General features: G+C 37.7%; 1 protein-coding gene across 2 annotated transcripts in view; it reads right to left on the bottom strand.

Annotated features, from left to right (window-relative positions):
• The window catches only part of LIN9 (lin-9 DREAM MuvB core complex component), an 86,348-nt gene that overhangs the window by 4,286 nt on the left and 58,572 nt on the right, over nucleotides 1–23,490 (bottom strand). For both annotated transcript variants that reach the window (XM_064276795.1, XM_023549337.2), the window contains 5 exons: nucleotides 23,324–23,457; nucleotides 21,075–21,194; nucleotides 20,689–20,790; nucleotides 16,557–16,637; nucleotides 6,212–6,337 (listed from right to left, as the gene is read on the bottom strand). In XM_064276795.1, coding sequence (XP_064132865.1) covers nucleotides 6,212–6,337; nucleotides 16,557–16,637; nucleotides 20,689–20,790; nucleotides 21,075–21,194; nucleotides 23,324–23,457 — 563 coding nt within the window. The remainder of the gene's footprint in view (nucleotides 1–6,211; nucleotides 6,338–16,556; nucleotides 16,638–20,688; nucleotides 20,791–21,074; nucleotides 21,195–23,323; nucleotides 23,458–23,490) is intronic.

The following is a 23,490-nucleotide window of genomic DNA, read 5'->3' as shown; positions in this document are numbered from 1 at the left end:
GGGCTTTCCAGCCCACAGAGTGAGGTGGCTATAGTGGCTGTACTCACCCATGGAGTAAGAGAGCTGAGTACCTTCAGGCTGAGGCTTACTGGAGAAGTGGGGTGCCTCCAGGCACTTACTGAAGCAGATAAAGAGCTTTGTAACACCAGCACAAGCTGAGTAGAGGCTGGGCCAAGGGGACGAGGGCCAGAGACTGGCATGCCTAAGGGCAAGGTTGAAAAGAAGCTGTCCTGTTCAAAGCACTGTATCCTGAGTTGTCGCTGATCCTGAATTGTAACCTGTTGTTGTTAGGTGCCATCAAGCTGGTTCCAACTCATAGCCAGTCTATGTACAACAGAATGAAACACTGCCCAGTCCTGCACCATCCTCACAATCATTGCTATGTTTGAGCCCATTGTTGCAGCCACGGGGTCGATCCATCTCATTGAGGGTCTTCCTTTTTTTTGCCGACCCTCTACCTTAGGCACTGGTCCCTCCTGATAACATGTCCAAAGAACGTGAGACAAAGTCTTGCCATCCACGCTTCCAAGGAGCATGCTGACTGTATTTCTTCCAAGATTTGTTCGTTCTTTTGGTAGTCCATGATATATTCAATATTCTTCACCACTACTATCATTCAGAGGCATCAATTCTTCTTAGGTCATCCTTATTCATTGCCCAGCTTTTGCACGCATAGGAGGCAAGTGAAAAAATCATTGCTTGGGTCAAGCACATCTTAGTCCTCAAAGTGACATCTTTACTTTTCAACACTTGAAGAAGTCTTTTGCAGAAGATGTGCCCAATGCACTATGTCATTTGATTTCTTGACTGCTGCTTCCATGGGTATTGACTGTGGATCCAAGTAAAATGAAATCCTTGACAACTTCAATATTTTCTGTTTATCATGATGTTGCTTATCGGAGCAGTTGTGAGGATTTTTGTTCTCTTTATGTTGAGGTAATCCATACTGAAAGCTGTAGTCTTTGATCTTCATCAATAAAGTCCTCTTCACTTTTAGCAAGCAAGGCCATGTTATCTACAGATTGCAGGTTGTTTAATAATGAGTCTTCCTGTAATCCTGATGTCTTGTTTTTCTTCATATAGTCCAACTTCTCCAATTAATTGCTCAGCATACACATTAAATAAGTATGCACACCTTTCCTGACTTTAAACCATGCAGAATCCCCTTATTCTGTTTGGACAACTGCCTCTTGGTCTATGTACAGGTACCTCATGGGCACAATTAAGTGTTCTGGAATTCCCAGAGGAAACCCTGGTGGCGTAGTGGGTAAGTGCTACAGCTGCTAACCAAAGGGTCGACAGTTTGAATCCACCAGGTGCTCCTTGGAAACTCTACAGGGCAGTTCTACTCTGTCCTATAGGGTTGCTATGAGTGGGAATCGACTCGATGGCACTGGGTTTGGTTTGGACTAGGTTGGAATTCCCAGTATTTGTAATGTTATCCATCATCTGTTATGATCCATACAGTTCAATGCCTTTGCATAATCAGTAAAACAGAGGTAAACATCTGTGATGGACTGAATTGTGTCCCCCCAAAATGTGTGTCAACTAGGCCATGATTCCCAGTATTGTGTCGGTGTCCATCATTTTGTGATCTGATGTGATTATCCTATGTGGTGTTAATCCTAACCTCTATGATGTTAATGAGGCAGAATAAAAGCAGTACGTTAATGAGACAGGACTCAATCTACAGGATTAGGTCGTATCCTGAGTCAATCTCTCCTGAGATATAGAAGAAAGAATTGAGCAGAGAGTGACGGGGCCTCATACCACCAAGAAAGAAGCACCGAGAGCAGCGTGTGTCCTTTGTACCCAGGGTCCCTGCGCTGAGAAACTCCTAGACCAGGGGAAGATTGATGACAAGGACCATCCCCAGAATGGACAGAGAAAGAAAGCCTTCCCCAGGAGCTGGGGCCGTGAATGTGGACTTCTAGCCTCTAAGACTAAATTTCTGTTTGTTAAAGCCATGCATTTGTGGTATTTCTGTTAGAGCAGCACTAGATAACCAAGACTGAATTTGGTACTGGTAGTGATGGGTGCTGCTCTAACAGATCCTTATGATGTGGAAGCGGCTTGGGAATTGAGTAATGGGTAGAGGCTGGAAGAGTTTTAAAGCGCTTAAGAGTAAAAGCCTAGATTGCTGGCGAAGACAGCGAGAAGCAGCAGCAGGATATTATGGATTGCACTGTGTCCCCCAAAAATGTGTGTCAACTCGGCTAGACCCATGATTCCCAGTATTGTATGACTGTCTACCATTTTGTCATCTGATGTGATTTTCCTATGTGTTGTAAATCCTACCTCTATGATGTTAATGAGGCAGGATTAGAGGCAGTTATGTTAATGAGCAGGACTCTATCTACAAGATTAGGTTGTGTCTTAAATCAATCTCTTTTGAGATATAAAAGACAGACACGAGCAGAGAGACGTGGAGACCTCATACCACCAAGAAACAAGAATCAGGAGAATAGCACATCCTTTGGACCCAGGGTCCCTGCACTGAGAAGCTCCTGACCAGGGAAGATTGATGATAAGGACCTTCCCCTAGAGCTGACAGAGAGTGAAGGCCTTCCCCTGGAGCTGGCAACCTGAGTTCAGACTTCTAGCTTCCTAGACTGTGAGAGAAAAATTTCTTTATTAAAGCTATCCACTTGTGGTATTTCTGTTATAGCAGCATTAGATAACTAAGACATAGAACAACCAGGAGACCGGCACAAGACAGTAAGGGAGCTGACCCACAGAGTGAGAGAGCTGAAAGCCTTTGGGGAGGAGACTTCCTGGCAGAGTGGGGTGCCTCCAGGTACTTACTGGTAGCACCAAAGAGCTTTGGAACACTTGCCCAAGCAGGGCAGTTGCTGGTCTAGACCAAGGGTCTGAGGAGCCAAGAACTCAAAGATCCAGGAAGCAGAAGCTGAAAAGACAAGGAACACAGGAAGTAGAGCTGCTTCAGTCTGAAAGGGTAGGGCCCTTTGGAGTCTCAAAGGGTGGAACATGGCCTGCTGGGTCTCAAAGGGTGGGGCCACAGTCTCCAAGGTTTCTAAGAGTCAGGTCTTTACCAACTTGGTTCCAGAGTATGGGCATGCTGTTCACGAGTGGCAGTGGGATGGGGCCAGATCTGCTGCCTAAAGCTGAGGAGGTGGGGCTGCTGTGTCCAAGGGGCAGAAGAACTGGGCATGGCTGAGGGGATAGGGCTGCCACTCAGATGCACTAGGAGAATGGGGCTGCCCAAAGTCTAGCGAGCAAAGTTCCTATTCCAGTGGCCCTGGAAGGCAGAGCTGAAGCCCAGGGCAAAGGGGCCTCTACCCAGAATCCAGAGTGTGTGGCTGACACCCAGTCTGGCGGGCAGGGCCATTGTCTAAATGGTCTCAGAACAGAGGATTATTTTCAAGGCTTCAGACCTAATGCAATGTGTTCTGCTAACTTGCTTGGTGCCTGTTATCCCTCCAATTACTCCCATTTGTAATGGAAATGTCTACCTTGTGCCTGTTCTACCATTGTTCTTTGGAAGCAGGTAACTTGTATTCTAGATTTCACAGATGATATTTTGCAGAAGATGAGATTTTGGATTTAGAGTTGATTTAAGACTTTTGAGATGATATAAGGGGGTGGATGTGTTTTACATGTGGCAAGGGCTGAATTTTGGGGACCAAATAGTGGAATGTTATAGACTGAATTGTGTCCCCCCAAAACATGTCAACTCAGCTAGGCCATGATTATCAGTATTGTGTGGTTGTCCACCATTTTGTGGTCTGATGTGATAATCCTATGTGTTGTAAATCCCAGCCTCTGTGATGTTAATGAGGCAGGATTAGGGTGTATCTTCAATCAATCCCTTCTGAGATATAAAAGAGAGAATCGAGCAGAGAGGAGAGGGACCACATGCCACCAAGAAAGAAGTGTTAGGAGTGGAGTGCATCGTTTGAATCCAGGGTCCCTGTGCTGAGAAGCTCCAAGACCAAGAGAAGATGATGACAAGGACCTTCCCCCAGAACCAACAGAGAAAGAATGTCTTCCGCGGGAGTTGGAGCCCTGAATTCAGACTTCTAGACTCCAAGACTGTGAGAGGATAAATTTGTTTGTTAAAGCCATCCACTTGTGGTATTTGTTATAACATCTTTCTGGTATTCTCTGCTTTCAGCCAAGATCCATCTGATATCAGCAGTGATATCCCTCATTCCACATCTTCTTCTGAATCCAGCTTCAATTTCTAGCAGTTTCCTGTCAACGTATTGCTGCAACCATTTTTGAATTATCTTCAGCATCATTTTACTTGCATGTGATATTAATGATATTGTTTGATAACTGCCACATTCTGTTGGATCACCTTTCTTTGGAATGGGTACAAATATGGATCTCTTCTAGTCGGTTGGCCAGGTAACTGTCTTCCAAATTTCTTGGCATCTGTTTCTTGAAACACCTCAATTGGTATTCTGTGAATTTCTGGAGCCTTGTTTTTTGCCAATGCCTTCAGTGCAGCTTGGACTTCTTCCTTCAATACCATCTATTCTTGATCATACGCTACACTTCTTTTTGGCCATCTTCTTTTGGCGCTTCCTGCATCATTCAGTATTTTGTCCATAGAATCTTTCAATATTCCAACTCGAAGTTTGAATTTTTTTCTTCAGTTCTTTCAGCTTAAGAAATGCCCAGCATGTTCTTCTGTTTTGGTTTTCTAATTCCAGGTCTTTGCACATTTCATTATAATACTTTTACTTTGTCTTCTCGAGATGACCTTTGAAAAGTTCTCTCCAGCTCTTTTACTTCATCATTTCTTCCATTCACTTCAGCTACTCTCTGTTCAAGGATAACCTGTAACCTCTTACTTCCCTGTTAACCCCCCCATAACTATGAGTTCTTTGTGGCCATTGCAATGAATTATCGAACCCAGCAGAGAAGTAGAGAGTGCCATGAGAGGGACGGCTTGTGTCAGATTTGGTAAAAAAGATTAGAGAGTGGAGGTATGTCTGACCTCCACCTCACAGGAATCATCCTTGGGCTGTTGATCTTGATTCTCCTCCCCCGCCTTGTGAAGTTAGAGGAGTCAGACATCCCCACCTCACCATTTTTTACAACATCTTATCTGTTGGGTATACACTTAGGATTGGAATAGCTTAGTCATAGTATTTCCTCTCATTTTTTTATTTTTAAAATTAATACTGTAACTTCACAAGAGCTTTGTAAAAATTAAATGATCCTAGTTCATTAGGAAATAAGCTGTCAAAAATGGCCTTGGGTGCATAATGAAATTATGTAAAACAAGGTATCACCAACCCACTTGTGCATGCACCACTGGCTTTGTTGTCTTCTTAGACTGCTTGACCTGTATCTTCTGTGGATAGTTGCTAGCCCAGTGGGGACAATGTATTTGTTGGGACAAGTTTTCCTTCTAACTAACTGACAACTATCAGGAAAATAAAAATAAATGATAACGGGTGACTAGAGGAATGAACAAAATACACTCACTAGTTAATAGGTCACCACAGTTCATTTTCCTCAAGTCAATTCAAGTAGATTGATAAAATCACTACTGCAGGTTAAGTCTTTGGAACTAATCTATTATCATAAAAAGCCAACTGTTTAAGAATCTCACCACAAATAAGAGGTGGCTTTCTCCGAAAACACACAAATACCTACTCTCTAAGAATATAAATACAGAAGCAGTCTAAACTCATCTCAATCATTTACTGGTACCTTGCAGTAAGAAACTCAAATTTTAGGTGAAACTTTTCAGCCACCTTCAAATATAATCATATGTTAAGATAATTCACAAATAACCATGTGATCCATGTATTTGAAGTTCAAGAATTCATAGTCCTAATGTAAGGTTTAAAGAAGGGGGAAACAAAATGATATACACAGCATGGTAACAACTATGCAAGAAAAAGCATGTATGTAAAAACAGACCAAGGGAAAATAACCCAAAATATGGCACTTGGAGCAATGGAATTGTAAGTATTTTTCAAAAAATTTTTGAGAGCTATATTATTTGTAATTAAAAACAAAACAAGAGAACTGATAACTCAGTGGGTAAAGCACTCTTTGACATTGATGCTAGGAGGAGTAAGAGTGTATACAAAGTATGGTTCGGCTAAAGGATCTTGTAAAGATTTTGTCTTAGTTTGGATTTTCCAAAATGTGAAGGTAATGGTAATTAAGCTTCAAATAAAGAATGGAGGACACAGTACCTCAAAGAAAATTTATGTCAATGACTTACCTCATAGCAGTACTGCTGAACTTTATGCAAAACTTTGTTGAGGTCTTTGTTTAGCTGTTCAAGCTCCAGAACAATGGTTGCATATCTTCGCTGAAATTCAATGCTGATGGGCATGGAATACGATTTCTGAGAAGAAAAAAAACAATCAGATTTTGATAAGTTTTTTTTGTTGTCTTTTTGCATAATGCAATTTCAATGATCTAATAGAAGATTTTACTTATTCACCACAAACTAAAGATTATTAAAATTGTCTATACTTAATGATCTTATGTGTGATAATGGTATTACTGTCATTTAGGAGGTGGTCCTTGTTCCTAGAAGCGTCATGATGTCTGCCATTTAATTAAAAAAAAAAAAGTAAAAGCAGCAAAATGTTAACAGTTGAATTTATGTGCATGCTCCTTGTATTAGTCTTTTAAATTTTCCTTAGGTTTATTATTTTTCAAAATAAAAAGTTGATAAAAAATTTTCTATATTCATTTGAAGTGTTCCAGTTATTTAAACACAGTTGATTCACCACCTGAAATCAATTCAATATAGCATAATGACTTAGAGCATGAGTGCTAGAATCAGATTACCTATGTTCAAATCCAATTCCATCACCGACTAGCTGTGTGATCTTAACCTGTGCCTCAATTATCTCATTCGCAAAATGGGGATAATAAAAACATCTACCTAATGGAGTTACTGCAAGGATTAAATGAGAGAATGCATAGTGCCTCCCACATAGAAAATGCTCAATAAATAATAACTGTTACCATTGCCGTCGTTTTATATTTTATATATATTGAATGGACTCTGATTCTGTTTTCTTTCCTCTGTTTCCAATACCGTCAATAAACTATACTCTCCATTCTACTCCAGCTACAGAGCCTAGCGATGTGATGTCTCCAGTCAAGCCAAATTTAAACACATACACCACCCACCCACCCCTGCAGGATTCCCAAGAAAGTTGATCATCATGTATTGGGGAAACACTACTGCTCCTTCTAGAAAGTATGGTTAGGAAAAGAAAGCACATCTAGACTGTACAGGGATAAACTACTTACATGGGCCCCAAATCACAGAACTGTATATTGTTTGAGCTAAGGGAAACCTTAGAGATCATCCAGCTTACCCTTGTCATTTTACAGATGAGAAAACGGAGGTCTAGAAAAGTTAAATGTCATGCTTAATATTAATAGCACATAATGACCTGATGGTGATTACGATGATAGCTAACATATGTTGACTAGAGCTGACTAATGGCCAAGCCCTGTTCTAAGTGTTTTATGGGATCTCATTGAATCCTCAGACAAATGCCAGGAGAGGGGTACTACTATTATCCCATTTTACATATGAGGAATCTGAGGCCCATGTCCCATAGTGGTAAGGGCATTGGCTCAAGCGTTCTCAGAATTTCTCTGCTACTGTGGATCTAAAGCGCTAAGAGGAGGGGGAGGAGAGGGGAGAGAAAGGACAGGTTCTATACAGGCCTTGAATTATAGCCAGGACATCCTATTTTTATCTTATTGTTGGTGCTTCCTTAGTTGCTTCCCTTTCCTAAGTCTCAGATCTTTGTGGTGTTAAGTCCACTGGATTATACAAAAGATTTATATTTTATAAGAATGCAAGGGTAAGTGGGACATGCTGAATTTAACTTCATTTCCTTGCTGGGTTGGTGAACTGGAGGTTACTAAGGATAGAGTGTAACTACTTTATCTAAGCATTTGATCAAATCTCTTCCTGAGAATAAGTGTATACCTTGGCAGACTCAGAACTAGTTAATCAAAATTAAAATTACTAAAGGCTCTGTATCATCTTGCACAGAGATCTTTAGAGAGGAAAAAAGGTCTCTATCCTCAACTTTTGTGTTCAACATTTTCCATGAATTATTTAAAGACATACAAAGGCTTTATCTATATACATCAAATGTACAAAGTTGGGAGGTGGCTAATAAGTTAGATAATGGAGTGACGTGACAAATACCTGAAAACTATATGGGTATCATCCCCTACAAAATCCGCATCTGGTTACATCCCCAACATCTCAAAATACTTTTGGAGCCCCTTCTTCAAACTGTTCTCGAAGTCTTCACCATATCCCTTGACTACCCTCAATCATGGCAAATTTTCCCCTTATCTTTTTATATTCAAACAATGAAGTAATAACACAGAAGAATAAATGTGCAAAAATAGCTAAACCAGTTTCGACTAAAGAGGACACACAGGGGAGACTTGTATTGGTAGACATCAGACTGTAGTAACTAAACAAATACACCAATGAAACCAAACAACAGCCAATCTTTAAAACAAACCATACAAACCCATTGCCATATGAGCTGATTCCAACTTATTGCGACCCTATATGACAGAAACGAACTGCCCCACAGGGTTTCCAAGGCTGTGATCTTTACGGAAGCTGACTGCCACATCTTTCTCCTATGGAGCGGCTGGTGGGAATCTTTGGGTTCGCAGCCGAGTGTTTAACCACTGCGCCACCAGGTCTTCATTAAATTTCCATATATATGCTAGAGAATCAGTTTTATTTCTTCCTTTCCAGTATTTATAGCTCTCACTTCTTTTTCTTGCTTTATTACACTGGCCAGGACCTCCAGAAGAGAAATTGTGATAGTGGGCATCCATTGCTTTCTTAATCTTAAAGTTTTAAGAATCTCACTGATAAGTATGATACTTGCAGTAGGTTTTTTGTAAATACTCTGTATCAGATAAAGAAATTTCCTTCCTATTCCTAGTTTGATAAGTTTTTTTTCCCCACCATATAAATGGATATTTAAGTTTACAGATTTTTTTCTGCGTATGTTGAGATGAGCTTGTGGGTTTTCTTTACTCTCTCAATGTGGTGAATTACATTTATCTTTTTTTAAAAGTAACTTTTATTAACATGATAATCGTCAAGTCTCAGCTGCTAGTTTCTTAAAAAAATATGTAAGGCAATTTTACAGTTAATTTAAAAAGTAATACCACTTATTCTTAAAACTGTACCCACTGCCATCAAGTCAGTTCTGACTCATAGTGACCCTACAGGACAGGGTAGAGCTGCCCCATAGGGTTTCCAAGGAGCAGCTGATGGATTTGAACTGCCGACTTTTTGATTAGCAGCTGAGCTCTTAACCACTGTGCCACCAGGGCACCCTTACACTGTAGTCACTTTAAAAAATAGATAAAAGAAAAACTGCTTCAAACTAGAGTCTTTCTGGAAACCAGACGGGCAGTTCCTCAAAAGGTTAAATGTAGAGTTACCATGTTTTTGTTGTTGTTAGGTGCTGTTGAGTTGATTCCAACTCATAGCAACCCTATAGGACAGAGGAGAACTGCCGCATGGGGTTTCCAAGGAGAGGCTTGGTGGATTTGAACTGCCTACCTTTTGGTAGGCAGCCGAGCTCTTAAACACTACGCTACCAGGGCTCCACAGAGTTACTATATGACCCAGCAATTCTAGTTCTAGGTATATACCCCAAGAGAAATGAAAACATGTATACACAGAAGCTTGTACATGAATGTCCACAGCAGTCTTATTCATAATAGCAAAAAAGTGGAAACAACCAAAACATCCATCAACCAATGAATGGCTAAATAAACTGTGGTATATCCATACGATGACATATTATTTGACAATAAAAAAACTACTGACACATGCTACATGGATGAACCTTGAAAACATTATGCCAAGTGAAAGAATCCAATCACAAAGAACATATTGCATGATTCTATTGATATTAAATGTCCAAAATAAGCAAATCTATAGAGACAGAAAGTAGACTGGTGGTTGCCTAGACCTGGGGGGATTGAGGGGAAATGGAGAGTTACTGCTAATGGGTATGGGATTTCTTTGTGGGGTGATGAAAATATTCTAAAGTTGAATATAGTGATGATTAAACAACTATATGAACTGAACTATACACTAAAAACCATGAACTGTGCACTTAGTTTAAATGGATGAATTATATGGTATATGAGTTCAATTTCAATAAAGCTGTTACTATAAACATTACAGGGACAATTTTGGCAACACGTAGGGGAAGAAAATCAACTTTTACAGTGGTGGATATGGAGGGAAAGAGGAAAAGAGGGTATGGTGCCCAGCGTTTCTCAGCTCCACCAATATATAGTTTTAAAAATGGTTAAACACACACAAAAAACCCATACACATGACACGCATGCACGTGCACACACACAGCTCTCACAGAGAAAATCCACTTTTCCATTCTTGCATTATTATTAGTGCCCCCATGTGACAAATTTCCAGAGAATCAGCAATTATTAGAGAGACTGATTCAGAATGCCAATATCCACTTTTATACAGTGCTCAGGAAATTAAAATTTATTTTAATAAATTCCACGTGCACTATTGATTTGTATGTGAATGTTCTGTATGTTATTTTAAAGTATTTAAAACATATTTGAATAATCTAAAATAGAAAAGCATGTGAAATTAGTGAGTCTAGACAAATTGTCACCGACTTGAAAATACTATATAATTTAACCAAGAAAAGGTTGCTCAAAGTTTAACTCTGATTGAAATTGATCAAAGCTTGTCAGGTATGTGACTGAGAGAAGAAAATTGTCGCTGTTGCATTATAAAAGTGACTAAGACATTATAACAGAATCTAAAGTCACTTCCCCCCATTCATTTTATAAGTAGAATTTATTTGACTATTACGGCTTTATTTTGCTTTTGCTGGGATTAAAGTATAGTTAAGCTTTCAAAAATTAAAGGAGGCTTTACCAGACCAACTTTGTATTTTTCTCCACAAAGTTCATAAGAAAATAGTATGCCCACAACATTCAACTGCTCAGGTCATTTTGGTAAAAGCAGAACATAAACTGGCTTTCAACTTGAAAATTAAATTAAATAAAAATATTTGTTAGGGCAGAGGCTAAGTGGGGGTAGAGTAGATAAAATCAATCCTAGTTAGAGTTAAAAACACTTGGATCTAACAATGTAAATAAATGCTCAATTATTTCACTGTTATGAACCTGAAGCTTCACATACACACACACACAAAAATGAATGAATGTATACCAAGATAATTTGTAATCTGTAATTCTGAAATACTCGCTATATTTCTGGAGATCTTTTTAACAATATTTCTGGAGACATTAAAAACGAAATCTCAAGATATAATACCTAGGATCCCTTCTTTTACCAAGAAAGAATTAAATAATCGGGCAATTTGAATTTATCCCTGAAATACTCTGCAAAATTCCAACTTATAATAGATAAAATAGGATAAACAATACGTGTGTGTATATTAAAAGATATATGATATTTACTACCTCTATAACAAGGTACTATACATATATCACATCAGTATAATAGAAATGGCAGTTTCTGAGAATACTTTCCATGTTTTATTTATATTTTAAGACTAATTTCAAAATCACATATCCACATATCTGTTTCCCTTTTTTGATGGTTCTACTTAAGCGTATGGTTTGTTAAAAGAAAGACTATAAATATTACTATGTTTGTGACCTGGAATACAAAGCAGCTACTTTTAACAGAAATCCATCCCCCTCCACAGTTTGTTTTTAGTAACGGGTATCAACAATCCTGAACATAGTGGTGATGGTTTCATAACAGGGTGATGCAATTAGTCACCGAATTTACCCTTAAAATGGTTAAAAAGGCAATTTCTTCATATGTATATTTTACCACAATAAAATTAAGAAAAACAAAAAATAATCTTTTGATATTAGCAGTAACTGGCACCTCTTTAAAAATCAACACAATTAGCAACAGTATTCATTCTACTTGTTGCTTTAAACAATCTAAATTGCAGCTCTTTCACTAAATAAGCAAGCATGAAATTTATGCTTTTCTGTCTTTTGGAAATATTTATCAAAGCACTATCGGGTGCTTACTTTGCTCTTCTCTCATAAGCCTGCAGGTTCATGTTTAAATGACACTGCCTTGGATGACAGAAAGAAAGAGAGGGAGGAAAAAGCCACATTGATCCTTCTGTTGTCTGAGAACATAATAGGTGTATGTTTTAAATATTTTATTACTAATGGCCAGGTCATGTTTGCCACTTGAAATTCTTTTATTTAAATGTTTGAGTGCTTTGCACTGTGATACTCAAGACATTAACATGAATGAGTAGAACGCTGCAGGCTTTAGACAAGTTGGAGAGTTTCTAAAATTAACTGTCCGTTTGTTCTTCTGCTGGCTATGGAAGCTGCGTATCTTCTTTGGACATCATAGGCATCTTAGCTCTGCAAGTACAACTTTAGTTCTGAATGAATTCTGCCACTTGGCTAACACTGGTATGTTGTGTGCATCCACCATCTCACTAGAATTACTTATTCTGTTCATATTAAATTTGGTTACAAATCTAACTAATGAGGGGCTTCTGGGTATTTAGGTCGTTCTAACTTACAGGTTGTACATTCTGTTTTCATAATTAGTCTATGGAGACCACCACAACTCCTGCAGCCCTCAACCCATTGCCCTCAAGTCGATTCCAACTCATAGCGACCCTACAGGACAGAGAAGAACTGCCCCATATGGTTTACAAGGAGCGACCAGCCTTTTCGTTAGCAGTTGTGCTTTTAACCATTGCCCCTGCAGTCCTAGATTCCATTTATTTGTTTCCAAATGTAAAAATACCATCGCGTTCCTGGAATAAACCTTACTCAGCTGTGATGATGTATCTTTTTAACATGTTGTTGAATTCCATTTGCTAATATTTGTTTAGAATTTTTGTACCTATGTCCATCTTGGAAACCCTGGTGGTGTAGTGGTTAAGTGCTACGGCTGCTAACCAAAGGGCTGGCAGTTCAAATCCACCAGACGCTCCTTGGAAACTCTATGGGGCAGTTCTACTCTGTCCTACAGGGGTCGCTATGAGTCAGAATCGACTCGATGCACTGGGTACTGGGTTATGTCCACCTTGGAAACCCTGGTGGCATAGTGGTTAAGAGCTACGGCTGCTAACCAAAAAGTCAGCAGTTTGAATCCATCTGGTGGTCCTTGGAAACTCTACAGGGCAATTCTACTCTGTCCTGTAGGGTCGCTATAAGTCAGAATTGACTCGACAGCAGTGGGCTTGGTTTCTGGTTTTATGTCCATCTAGGGTCAGTGAAAATGAGGAGGACCCTCAACAAGATGGATTGACACACTGGCTGCCAACAATGGGCTCAAGCTTAACAACCATTATGAGGATGGTGCAGGACTGGGTAGTGTTTCGTTCTGTTGTACACAGGGTCACTACGAGTCAGAACCAACTCGACAGTACCTAATGACAACATGTTCATGAATGGAGGTGCGCAGTGGTTAAGTGCTTGGCTGCCACCCAAAAGGTCGGTAGTTTAAACCCACCAGTTGCTCCGTGGGAGAAAAGACCTGGTAATCTGCTTCTGTAAAGATTACAGCCTTGGGAAACCTATAGGGCAGTTCTATTCTGTCCTATAGAGTTGCTATGAGTCAGAATTGACTCGATGGCAGCAGGTAGTAGGTTCATGAATGAGACTGGCTTGTAATTTTCCTCTCTTGTAACATCTTTGTTAAGTTTTGATATCAAATTATTCAAGTATTATAAAACGAGCTGGGAAGTGTTCTCATTTTTTTTTCTGCTCTCTAGAAGAGTTTTTGAAGGTTTTTGTTAATCTGGCTTGGAATAATTCATCTGAGGCTGTAGTCTCTTTGTGGGCAAGTTTTTAAATTATAAGTTCATTTAAAAGGTAGTTACAGGACTATTCAGACTTCCCTTTTCTTTTTGTGTCAGTGTTGACAAGTTGTGCCTTTCTAGGAATTTGTTCACATCATCTCAATTTTCAAACATATTGGCAGAAAGTTGTTTACAATATCCTCCTACAATCTTTTTAATGTCTTTCAGATTACAGCAATAGCCTCTCTTTCTTGATGCCAGTTATCTGTATCTTTCAGTTATTTTTTCTTGATGGGTACTGCCAGGTTTATTAACTTTCTTAGTTCTTCCAAAGAACCAAATTTTCACTTTGCTGATCTTCTCTTAGATTTGTTTTCTATCTCATTAATTTCTTCTTTGGATTTAATATGCTGTTCTTTGTCTAACTTCTTGACGTGGATGCTCAACGCACTGATTTTTCAGTCATGTTCTAATACAGGCATGGCTACATCCTACAAGTTTTGATGTACACAATTTTCACTACCATTAAATTAAAAATATTTTCTAAATTTCCCTTATATTCTTTGATCCATGTTTTTTTTAAGAAGTGTATTCTTTAATTTTCAAGCATAAGAGTTTTTTTTTAGGTTATCTTTTTGTCACTAACTTCCAGCTTATTTGCACTGTGGTCAGAGAACATATTCTGGAGAATTCTAATAATTTGAAAGTTGTTGAAATTATGCTGTTGAAACAGCATACAATCAATTTTTATAAATATTCCATATATGCTTGAAAATAATGGGTATTCTGCAGTTGTCAGGTATAATATTCTATATATGTCAATGAGATCACGTTTGTTAACTGTGTTTTTCAAATCTTCTATATCTTTACTTTTTGTTTGCTTGTTCTATCAGTTACTATGAGAGCTATGGAAACTGCCCTGCTATAATTGTGAATCTTTCTTTTTCTTTTCAGTTTTGTCAATTTTTGCTTTATATATTTTGAGGCTAAGTTGCTATGTGCAAATTCTGAATTATTACTTCTTCTCGGATGAATTAAACCTTTCATCATTATCAAGTGCCCCTGTTTATATTCAGTAATATTTATTGCCCTGAATTTTACTTTGTCAGGTATTAATATAGCTATAAAGAACTTCTGTTGTTAAACTTTCTACTGTGTGTATCTCTTTATATAGTTTTAATTTTATCCTTTCCAGATCTTTTATATTAAATGTACATATCATGAACATCATACAGTTGGGTCTTATTTTTCTTTATCCAGTGTGACAATTACTGCCTTTTAATAAAAAATTTAACCTGTTTATATTTAATATAGGGAGTCCCTGGGTGGCACAAGCAGTTAACTGCTGGGCTACTAACCAAAAAGTTTGCAGTTTGAACCCACCCAGAGGCACCTTGGAAGAAAGGCCTGGCAATCTGCTTCTGAAAGAGCACGGCTTTGAAAACCCCATGGCGTATATAGTTCTAGTCTGCACACATGGGGTTGCCGTGAGTCAAAATCGACTTGACAACTGGTTTGTATTTTTTTTAATATTTAATATTGTTGTTTGCTGTCAAGTAGATTTGGACTCACAGCAACCCTACAGGGCAGTGCTGAACTGCCTCACAGTGTTTTCTAGGCTGTAGCCTTTATGGGAGCAGATAGCAAGGTTTTTCTCCTGAGGAGCCACTGGTCAGTTTGAACAGCTGACCTTGAGGTTTGTAGCCAAGTGGTTTTACCATTGTGCCACTAGGGATCCTTATAGTTAATATTATTATCCATATACTTAGATATAAATCTATCATCTTACTACTTCCTTTCTATTTGTCCCACCTGTTCTGTGTTATTTTTTCTTCTCTTGCCTTCTTTTGTATTGACTGAACATTTCCATTGCTCCATTCCCTGCCTACCTCCTCCAATTACCTTAGTAATTATTCATCTTTTACTAGTGTTTTAATAGGTGCCTCTTTAAAGAGGACTGTTCCTCATTCAGTTAGTTAACTACTTATCTGCTGTCTGGTTCTTCACCCATACCAATTCTCTTACATAATTTCATACCAAAGATGTCTAGTGCCACTACTCCCCATTTCCTCACCCATGTCAGATATTGGTTACGTGTGTTCCAGCCAAGCTCAGTCACTGACTCTTCCCTTCATTTCATATTTCTAGATAGCCATTTTCAATCAATCTGAGATAATACTTAAGATAAAACCTGTCATCTTATAAATTTGCAATCAAGATGTGAATTTCACTACAAAGACTTTAGTATTTTCTTTATAAATTGTTTATTTAAAAAATCTGATAGTGCTGTCCTATAAATAAAATTAACTTTTATATTTTTGGAATCATTAGATTAATAAAACAGGGCATTAACTGTCAAGATTACCTGAAGATGACAATTTAGATATTTCCTGATTTATTTATTCTGAATCACTTTTCATACTGTCACTATGACATCCTTAGGAAGAGGCACCAGTCCTAGGGATTCTACACTCATGCAAACAGCCAAAGAACCTGATACACCCATTAATCCTACTTAACCATATAGTCAGTGGCATTGTGTAAGGTCTAGGGTAATAAATCACGCTGTATTATTAAATTACTTACAATGTGCTCAGTATGATGACAGATAGTGATAGCGAATAAAAATTTTATAATAACACTTATCTCAAGTACTTTTAAATCCTTACATAGAAAGCCCTACCATTTCTAAATTAGACAAGCACACAAAGAAAAAAAGAAAGAAGTCCTTACCAATTTTTCTGCTTCTGTGTTCATTTCCCTTAATTTCTTGATGTGTTCCTTCTTAATCATGAGAATTTTGGATAATTTGGTCTACAGGCAAAGAAAAAAATGTTTTGGAATAAACAGAGCACTTAAGTATATCAATTACACATCAAATTTCTAATTTTTCACTAAGATATTTCAACAATAAATTTTAGTGTTTAAATATAAATATAGTAAGGCATTTTAAAATCTGATTGACAGGAAGACACTATTTTAAAATTCATTATAACTAAGACATGTTAAAAGGACTGAGGGGTCAATCAGAACAAGCTCCCATTGGCCAAAAATGAGATAATTCATCCATCATTAACAATAATAATTGCAAAGGGGAGAAGCAGAAATATGTTAAAATGCATGTGTTCATAATGATATTAAAAAAATAGTATTTACTGTTGGAGAATACTGGGCACTAAACTCATTATTCTGTAAACTGGAAAACAAAAAGAACTAAGCATTTATCCTGCCTTTCCTATACAAAGTGTACCATTAAGTAACCCAATAATTGACCAGGGAAAGTTTTTTATACAACTATTTCAGGAAATAAATGAAGAAGGAAGAACGATAGAACTAGAAAAGCACCGTTAAGTGACCTTAATGAATGAATAGATCCAGGCATTGACCATCAACAGCTGCTCATATCATTAAAAACAAAGAGAGAACAAAATATTACAGGTCTCTATCAGAACACAAAACCACCAACAAAAGTAGTTACCTAAAAACAAACCAAGCCAAAAAAACCCAAACCTAATTAAAACTCTAGATCCAATTACCAAAGGCAGAAGAAGACGCTGAAAGACACCACAAGGCTTCAATCAGTAAAATCCAGACTAAGGGAAACTCTATAGACAAATAATCTGGTTTCTTCAACAAATAAGTTGTACAGGGTACAAGGACATTCAACATTTAAGTGACAACTAGAAAATTTGAACAGTGTCTGGATATTTAATGACATTACAAAATTTCTGTTAATTTCTTGAGGTGTAATGGTATTGTAGTTATTATACCAAACCAAACCCATTGCCGTTGACTCGATTCCGACTCATACCGACCCTACAGGACAGAGTAGAACTGCTTCATAGAGTTTCCAAGGAGCGCCTGGTGGATTTGAACGGCCGACCTTTTGGTTAGCAGCCATAGCTCTTAACCGCTACGCCACCAGGGTTTCTGTAGCTACTATAGTTCTTTAAAAAAAGAGTCCTTATCTCTTAGAGTTTCGTACAGAAACATTTACAAATATATGATATCTGGTATTTGCTTCCAAATTAATAGCAGAGGGAGGGAAAGAGAAGGAGCATAAATGAAACAGGGCTGGCCATGAGTTGATGACTGTTTTAGCTGGGTGATCAGTTACAGATAGATGCACACTACGTAATTCTGTCTACTTTGTATATGCTTTAAATTTTCCATCATAAAAACTGATCTAAGTTGATGCTGGCAGAAGGCCTGGTGAGAGAGGTTACAAACTTGTTCACTCAGACCTTTATATAGTGCTCATAGGCCTGGAGTGGCCTACCTTCTTCTCTAGGTTGTTAGTTTTATGGAAATTTGTGTTTCTTTAGAATACGAAGCAATAAAAGGAGTTTGGGATAAAGGTCACAGTCTTCCTCTCTCATGCTGTTCGTTTTTCTTGGATTGCTTGTTTTTGATTAAAAAATGATGCTGTTTTTTCCTTCGAATTATTTTTAGAAGTGGACCATCTCTAAGAAGTGCACCAGTCTTTAGATTCCCCAGAAACCCTGTTGTTGGTGGTGCTGTTGTCAGGTTCCCGTCGAGCTGGTTTTAAACTCATGGCGATCCCATGTGACAGAGGAGAACTGCTCCATAGGGTTTCCTAGGCTGTAATCTTTATGGGAGCAGATTGCCACATCTTTCTCCTGAGGAACTGCTAGGTGGGTTTGAACCCCGGACCTTTTAGTTAGCAGCCAAGTGCTTAACCATCATGCAACCAGGGCTCTCAAATTCCCTAACCCCAGGAAATAAAGTTTCTTCAAAAACAAAATTCACTGTAAACTATAAATTATAGAACAGTCCAAAAAAAAAAAATTTAATGGTATTTATTTTGTCATAAGAACCAGAACACCCGTTGCCACTGAGTTGATTCCAACTCACAGTGACCCTACAGGGCAGAGTAGCACTGCCTTATAGGGTTTCCAGGGAGCATCTGGTGGTTTTGAACTGCCAGTCTTTTGGTTAGCAGCCGAATTCTTAACCACAACACCACCAGAGTTTCCACAAGAAACACTAGAATATGAAAAGAAAAAAAAAATTAAAAACATAACCATTTACTTCATAGGTTAATATTAACAAGAGTAAAACAGCATCCTGTAAAACCTTAACCCAGAAAACCAAACGAGTTGCCACTGAGTCGATTCCGACTCACAGTGATCTACAGGACAGAGCAGAACTGCTCCACAGAGTTTCCATGGCTGCAGGCCTTTACATAAGCATACTGCCACATCCTTCTCCTGAAGAACGGCTGGTGAGTTAGAGCTGCTGACCTTCAGTTAGCAGCCAAATGCTGTAACCACTGCATCACCAGGGCTTCCTTGTAAAACCTTACACATTACAAAAGATAAGTACATAAAAAAACTTTTATTTTTCCTAGAATGACCTCTTAGATACCTTAATAAAGTGTTTTAACAGGCTTTACACATAGATTAGCCCCATCAAAAAAACCCATTGCTGTCCAGTTGATTCCGACTCATAGTGGCCCTATAGGACCAAGCAGAACTGCCCCATAGGGTTTCCAAGGCTGTAAGCCCTTATGGAAGCAGACTGCCACATCTTTCTCCTGCGGAGCAACTCGTGACTTTAAACCGCGGACCTCTGCATTAGCATACAGATCACTTAACCACTGAGCCACCAGGGCTCCTATCAAGAGTGTAACCCCTTGTCAAGTCGATGCCGATTCAGTGTGGTAGGGAGCGATTAGAGACTGCGCAGAACTTAGCTTCTAGCTCCCTCTAGTGGTGAGTTCTCTCTCTCTCTCTCTCTCTCTCTCTCTCTCTCTCTCAATCTCTCTCTCTTCCCCCTCCCTCTCACAAACACACCCTACCTGTCCAAACATGACATGTTAGCTTTGGTTTTACTTCCAGTAACAGTTAAAAAAAAAAAAAAAAGTACCCTATTTGTGAGAAGGGCAAACATTGGCTCTTTTCCTATTACCAACCTTTTGTATAAAAATATCTGTGGAAGCCAAAAATATAGGAAATTCTGTACTACAAGATTAGCAATATATGATTGAGAAATAATCACACACACACACACACACACACACACACGCAAAAACAACAAGACTTTCTTCAAACCACACCAAACTGTAAAAGGTGAACACTTGTGAATATGAATTATGTCATAAACATTTTGTCACCACGAGTTGGAACTGGCCGGGTGGCAATGGGCTTGGTTTTTTGGTTTCAACTATCTTAAATCAAAGTTTTTCTTTCACAAAAGGAAAAGAAGAAACAAGTCAAACATTATTAGACTATGATTAAAACTAAGTAACTTATTTAATCTAAAATTGAAAACTAATGAGTCATTACATTCCTTAAAAGAACAATAATATCATGCTCAGTAGGCCATTACCGGCTTCTCAGAAAAAATGTTCTATGTATTTCTAAACTTATTTCAACTTAGATTTCTTAGTGTCTAATCACTAAATATTTAGCAAGTGAATATCCGTTGCTGGTCTTGGTAAAAGAATTTCTTTTAACGATAAACTATTAAAGACATCAAAACTGTCAACAAGATTACTAAATAATAAATAATACTAAAGAAAAACCTTCATATCACACAAGTTATAAACGGCTGACCCTTCAGAGTTTCACAGGGCATATGCTAGAACATATGAGTCCTTAAAAATAGTGAAATAAGAACCAAAGCTGAAGAAAAGCCCAATAAAAGACTCCACGCCTTTTCTGGCCGTGGTACCTTTTATTTTCAAGCTATGTTGGAAATAAGAGTTTTTAAAACCAACAAAATGGTAAAAGAACAATATGTAAAAATATTTTGGTTGTAGAAAAAATATTAACTTTATTAAAACACAAGACATTAATTGATATTTTTAACAGACAGCCAAGATACTCAGAGCAATTCTTACCACTTGGATAAGGAATTCTACTGGAAAACCGCCTAATGTTTCAGTGTCAGAGCCAGAAATTTTATTTCTCCAAGGTGACTGTCCTAATAAAGGATCATTATCCTATAAGAATAAAAGGGAATATTTAAATATTGACTGTTTAAAAGAAATATCTTATTTTTAGATAAAGGAAAAATTCTGTTATAACTAACATAATATTAAAAATACTAGCAAAAGAAAAATATTTCCAGAGTGGAGGCAATTATTTACTTATTTAATATCTGACAACTCAAAATAATTTGGGTACCTTCTGAAGTTGGTGTAAGGAATGTGTATTTCACAAGAACATAATTCACATTAATAATAATCATTTAAGCTACTGGTGACATTTCTAAACTATTATTTACCGTAATAGGTGACTGGAGAGGAGGAGTATAATGTAACCGTGGCGGGGTCATGAAAAATCGAGAAGGCCGCTGTTTTTGTCCAAAGGCAGCAATTGGCATCGTCTCATGAGGCTCATTACTCTTTGGGAAGAGAGAATAGTCCACAGACTTAAAAAGAACTTTACCAATCATTTAAGCTCTATAATCATTATATTTCAGCTTGAAATATATATTAGTTCATTTGATATGACTTATCATAGAATATATTGCTCTAGAAAGATCAAAGGCTAGAACATAAGTCCAAGTATGAAAACACTACTACTTTGCTGCCGGAAGTTTGAACCCATAAAACACAAGAATTAAGACAAAACAACAACAAAAAAAAAAACACCAAGAATCACAGTTCAAAGAATCAAAGATTAATATTAAAGTGTTCTATGACCACCTTGGTTATCTGTGTGTAAGAGTATATGAATATTTCTTAATTTAATTACAGTCATGCATCGCTTAACGTCCACACACATTCCGTGAAATAGGATCTTGCTTGACTTGGATGTTTGTGAACACCACACTATATACTTAGCAAAGCTATACAGGATACCTTTTGTTTTACTTCCAAATCTACCTCTTCTTTGCCTCTTGCTGCTGCTATCACTAGCACTGGTTTTGGGACCTATGACGCACTTCATGGTAATATTTTCAAAAGAAAATTAAACAGAGAGATAATGCTACAATGCTCAACAGATGCTCAATACACGAGATCAGATGCTGCTGCTACAAGTCAAAGCATACGCTGTCATATGGTAAATTTTTTATTTGTAAGTAGGGAAAGCTCACATTAAAATAATGATAAAAAGTACAGTTCGGTACACACACAAGCCAGTAACAGGTGTTTATTATGACTATGAAGACGTGTGTGTGTTATAGATTATATATGTCTGCACCATTATGCAGCTGGCAGCACAACTGCTCTGTATACAAGAGACATGGGATACATGCTTTGCGTGTGGGAAGCTGTTAAAATCTCACGTCCGCTACATCCCGTTCTTGGATCAAGATTTCTGAACTCTATTATAACCTTACGAGACCATAGTATACGTGGCTGGACACTGACTAAACAGACATTATGCAATGCATGACTGTAAACCCTTATCTGGATACTAAGAAATATTTGGGAGTTCTCAAAAAGAAAATTACTTTAATAAAACAGAAAAGCAACTTTTCTCTCTTGAAAGGAGAGGTTTAAATATTTTATCCTTTAGTGTAAAACTTTAAGGTTGGTGTACTTTCCCTATATTTAATCTAAATCTTTTTCCTCTATTTCTTCTCTTTATGAAGAATATTTGATAATGAAATCCTCAAAATAAACAGGGAGTCATAGTTTTTAAAAAGTATATATTGGAAAAGATTCTTCTATTTTTGCACTAAGGAGACAGAGAAATTTGGATGTTTAATTAAAAGTTCATAATCTTTAAAAATCAAGTTTATAACAAAGAAAGGAAAAGAGGGAAGCTAAAAATAAACAATTTAACTTCCGTAATGCTTGGAGGCTATTTTGTCATTATTCACTTTTAATAAACATTATTATTTATTTTTTAGTTCTTAAAATTATTTTAACTAATTAGAACGATATCCAATTTCCATGACACTGCTAAATCAAGCATGATCAAGAGTGGTTTAGTAGTTTAAAAGGCTGTGCCAGAAATTCAAAAGATCTGGATTCTAATCTCAGGTTGGTAGGGAACCAGTTCTAGAGCCTTGAATAAATTACTTCACATACTTACGTCAAAGTTTCATAATGCACAAAGTAGGGGAATTAACACTCACCCTACAACTCTCTCAGGAAAAGCAGAACACATTTGAAAGCGCAAGGTATTATTTCATACTTTCAAAAGCATTCGCAAGAGGGCTACACTTTAACAAAACAGCCTGAATAAAGGCTTAAAAAAAAGGCTGTAGCCACAGATTATTTAGTCAGGAGTAACCGTTCTGTCATACTGAAAGGCTGTGTGGGCACAGTAGGATAGAGGAACCCAAACTATATCCCTTTCAAGTTTCTGGAAAATGTGGACGGCTTTAAGAATAGCTTGAGAATGAAGGGAGTTTTTACTTTTGCTTGAGGGGTCTAGTAAGAAGGGCTGGGAACCCCTAAGGATCTCTTCCCCTGTGACCTGAAGTCTTGGTTCTGTCATAAAATACAATGTCCAGAAAACTCTATATAACATATTGAATAGGCATAAAACACAAATGTATTATGAGATACTACTTACAAGGACTTCATAGTCAGGGATGGTATGGGTTCCAAGCCCTGCCCTATCAAAAGTCACTCTATAAGTAGCATTAAGAGTATCCACAGCATCTATTTGTCCAGTGAACAGACCATCGTGAACACCACGTAACCGTGCTGAGAAAAGAAACAAAGGTACTATGATGTTTG

The sequence above is a fragment of the Loxodonta africana genome, chromosome 25 (assembly GCF_030014295.1).
Source record: "Loxodonta africana isolate mLoxAfr1 chromosome 25, mLoxAfr1.hap2, whole genome shotgun sequence".
Lineage (NCBI taxonomy): Eukaryota > Metazoa > Chordata > Mammalia > Proboscidea > Elephantidae > Loxodonta > Loxodonta africana.
Note: the sequence above shows the minus strand (reverse complement) of the source record. Positions and strands in the feature narration are given on the sequence as shown.